General features: G+C 37.7%; 1 protein-coding gene across 1 annotated transcript; it reads right to left on the bottom strand.

Annotated features, from left to right (window-relative positions):
- Nucleotides 1-228: 228 nt before the first annotated feature.
- Nucleotides 229-3,212, bottom strand: LOC311183972 (polycomb complex protein BMI-1; the record flags this gene model as incomplete). Its single annotated transcript, XM_084253702.1, has 9 exons — nucleotides 229-558; nucleotides 648-728; nucleotides 1,056-1,154; nucleotides 1,518-1,563; nucleotides 1,644-1,752; nucleotides 1,903-1,953; nucleotides 2,044-2,099; nucleotides 2,689-2,785; nucleotides 3,101-3,212. The coding sequence occupies 9 exons, from the start codon at nucleotides 3,210-3,212 to the stop codon at nucleotides 229-231; spliced, it is 981 nt and encodes a 326-aa protein (XP_084109828.1).
- Nucleotides 3,213-3,998: the final 786 nt, after the last annotated feature.

A 3,998-nucleotide genomic window follows, 5' to 3' on the forward strand; every position in this document is an offset into this window, starting at 1 on the left:
CTTGACTGCCTTCTCAGAAACCAATTCTTTATAGGAACAAACTTTCTGTTTAATTAACGTCCATATGAATATCACATCTAGTCCATCTTTTATAGCCAAATTTAATGTCACTACAAAAGAAAGCAAATTGGACGATAGTCACATGTATTAGCATCTATAAAGCTGTAATGGCATGAAGATAACTATATAAATCAGGGGTTTAAATTTTTTTCCTTAACAGTCTCAGTATCAACCAGATGAAGTTGCTGACGACCCATTTACTGATGATTTTCGAGGTCTATTGGCAAAGGAAGATTGGTGGTTACCGCTGGGGCTGTTGCTGGTTCCATTCATAGTACTAGAAATGTGAGGAAACTGAGGATGAGGAGACTGAACTGGAGTACTGGGGCTAGGCAAACAAGAAGAGGTGGAGGGAATACCTCCTGCTGGGCTGTTGGCCTTGTCACTTCCAGAGTCACTTTCCAGTTCTCCAGTATTTGTCAGTCCATCTCTCTGGTGACTGATCTTCATTCTTTTACAAGTAGGTCGAACTCTGTATTTCAAAGGAAGTGGACCATTCTATAAAGTTAAAAGGGAAAAAAAAAAATGGTCTTAACTCTTTCAATAGTTTACCACAATACACTGCTAATATTAGATATGCCACTTACCCTTCTCCAGGTATAAATGTAGGCAATATCCATTAGTGTGTAATAATCCTTTAAAGGTTCCTCTTCATACATGACATCAATCTATTGAAAAATAGTATTTCAATTAAGTATCACAAAGAACAATCTAAATCATCTAAATGTAAGCCAAAAATACTTTCAAAAACATTTTCTCAAAACATGTGGACAGGAAAAAAACCCTCTTAAAACCCAAAATGAAGAAAAACATTTCTTGAATATGAAGGGATTTGTTTACATAGTATGAATCAGAATTCATATCAAACATTTTAAGAGCTATTTCAAAATTAAGTGCTAATTTTTTAAGTTTTTTGGAATCAGAACCCAAAAAGGAAAAAGTAATTGAAGAATAAAAGATCTCTATAAAATGTAGAAAGACTATAAAGTAGATACCTGAAAAGTATTAGGTATGTCCATTTTACTTCTGAGAAACTTTCTTAGGTGCATCACAGTCATTGCTGCTGGGCATCGTAAATATCTTTTATCATTCACCTAAAGGTAATTAGAGAAAAGTAATTACTTTTCAATTCCTAAATTTCAGATAAGAAATAAGGTTCAATTTTATTGCTGGAAATTGATAAAAAGTACTAATAGAAAAACTGGGATGTGATTAAATTCAAATTTGAGTTTGTTATTATTATAAAAACTAAACGAACATATTCCTGATAAAGCAATCATATATAAATTCTAGCTATTAGCTATGAATACAGATCACTTTTAAACATCAAACACAATGATTTTCTTCTATTTGATAGCATTTTTCTTATCCTAGAATATTCTGAAAGGCAACATAAACCCTCATAAAATAGAATCCAAACAATGTTTCTTCCATATATTTTGTAACACAAAACATACCTCCTCCTTAGATTTCTCTTTGTCTTTGTTTACTTTCCGATCCAATCTAAGAAACAGAAAATTTGTTAGTGGAACTATGTAGCTAATAAAGAAGTTAAAATAAAATACATTTCCTAAAGAATTTACCTGTTCTGATCAAAGAATTCAATGGACAAGCTTATTATCTCATCATCAGTTATAATTCTTTTATCTTCATCTGCAACTTCTCCTCTATCTTCATTAGAGCCATTAGCAGCTATAAAGACATTTTAGAATTACATTTTAAAAAAATCAAACAATTATCATACACACAGGAGAATGGAATTTAGATTAAATTCGATTTTAATAAATTACTGTGTAAGTTCTCCCTCCAAATAAAATGTCTTCCCCCTTCCAAAGAGTTTACCATCAGCTGAAGGATGAGCTGCATAAAAATCCCTTCTTCTCTTCATTTCATCTGAAAGGGAAAAATAAAAAGACTTAAACATTTGGTATAGTAGGAAAAACTGATAAAAAGTTGAAATTCATTTTTCAGTAAGTCACTCACTTTTGAAAAGCCCTGGAACTAATTTGTATACAATATCTTGAAGAGTTTTATCTGACCTGAAAAAGAATTCACAATTTATCAATTAATAGCCCAAAACTAAAAATGTTCGTAAGTTACTTAAATTCTTTGTTTTCTTTGTGCTATATAATACTTTATTTGATTGTGACACTGTCTGTACCTATAGCTATAACTATGAGAATAAAAATCCTTTATGTAGTAGCACTCTTTTAAAATCAGGAGAAAAATCTCTAACAGATTTACTCTCACTGAGTAAAGAGAAGTGTGCCTTTCACAATACTAAATCAGCTAATATGAACAAAGAATAAAGAGGAAAAAAAAGAAGAACTTAAAACACATTTACTCTTGCCTGCCATGAAGTCAATAAAACATGCAAAAACAGAGAATTCAGTTTTTACAAGACAAATAAAAAAATTTCTAATCACTTGAAAGATAGTGAACATTAAAGTGACTCACTATTAAGATGACAAGAAATTAAAGTCTACCCTCCACAAAACATATACATTAGGTGGGAATTAGTAAATTAGTAAATTTTCTGAAAATTTTATTTTCAAAATAAATGGGAGTAACGTTTACTAAATTATACCATTCCAATAACAATTACAATAATTTTACACATTTTCCTACCTTATATTCAGTAGTGGTCTGGTTTTATGAACTTGTACATCACAAATAGGACAATACTTGCTGGTCTCCAGGTAACGCACAATACATGTTTTACAGACTAAAAATAGAAACATAAAGATTTTTAAGTGTAGAAATTAGATGCTAATTAAGTATTAAATTACTGCCACAACTGAGACTTAGTAGCACCAAAATAATAAATGGCAAAAGGTATTTCCAACTAAATAACTCAATGATACTCTAACAATTTGTTAAATACATATATTAAATAGGTATTAAGAAAAAAAGTCACTAGAGACAAGAAAATGACTCCATCACTTGAGTCCCAAGGATGGCAGGAAGAGTTCAGTTTTCAAATTTCAGGACAAAATACTATGCACACATAACACAGGAGAGGTCTGTATTCTGTACTTACAGGAATGTAGACATTCTATTATTGTTGTGGCATCAATGAAGTACCCTCCACAAAGCACACACATTAGGTGGGGATTTAACTCAGTGATCTTGATTCTGGTAGTTCGATGCATTTCTGCTTGATAAAAGATCCTGCAAGACACAGAAATACCTGCCATAATTCCCAGGAAAAGAATCAAGATGATCTCCCACTCCTAAGCAGCCGCACACTCGGCAATGCTGGAATTCATGAGACTCCCTTCACCAGTGCACAGCTGGGCTGTCCCACCGTTTTCCACAGAAGGAATTTACTAATCAGACCTAAATCAATTCTCCCGAAATGGCGAAAAAAGTATCCAGCTAAGTAACTCCTGGTCCCTCAGGTCATTCCCGGAGCGAGAAGAAAAGGTCTGGGGTGGGGGCTGGGAGCGCAGGCGTCGGGTCTTTCTTCCATTTGTCCTCGGCCGGCAGCCCGGGCCGCCGCGGGCGTCGCCGGCCCCCGCGGACTCCACCAGCCGCCGGGGCCGGGGCCGGGGCTCCAGATTTATGGCGAAACTTTCTTATGGATCTTCAGTCGCAAATTTGGGCGCATGCCCCGGCCTCCCAGGGGCTCCTGCTGCTTCAGGCGGCTCGGGCCGCCCAGCCTGGCAGCTCCCGCGCCATACAAAGGCGCGCCGCCCCGCGCGGCCGCATCCCGGGCATTTCCGGAGCGGGTGCCGGCGCGGGGAAGCACCTCGCGCGGCCTCCGGCGGGGCCTGAGCGCGGCCGCCCTGGGGCCTGGATGAGGGGGGCGGACCCGGCGGCGCCCGGGGCTGCGTCTCGCTCGGGATTCGGAACTCGCCTCGGTCGGGGTTTCCATAGCAACTTACACTTACACTTGGCATCCGGCCACCTCGGCAACTCCGCGCGGAGCCCGGCCG

The sequence above is a fragment of the Talpa europaea genome, assembly GCF_964194135.1.
Source record: "Talpa europaea genome assembly, chromosome: 14".
NCBI classification, from domain to species: Eukaryota; Metazoa; Chordata; class Mammalia; order Eulipotyphla; family Talpidae; genus Talpa; species Talpa europaea.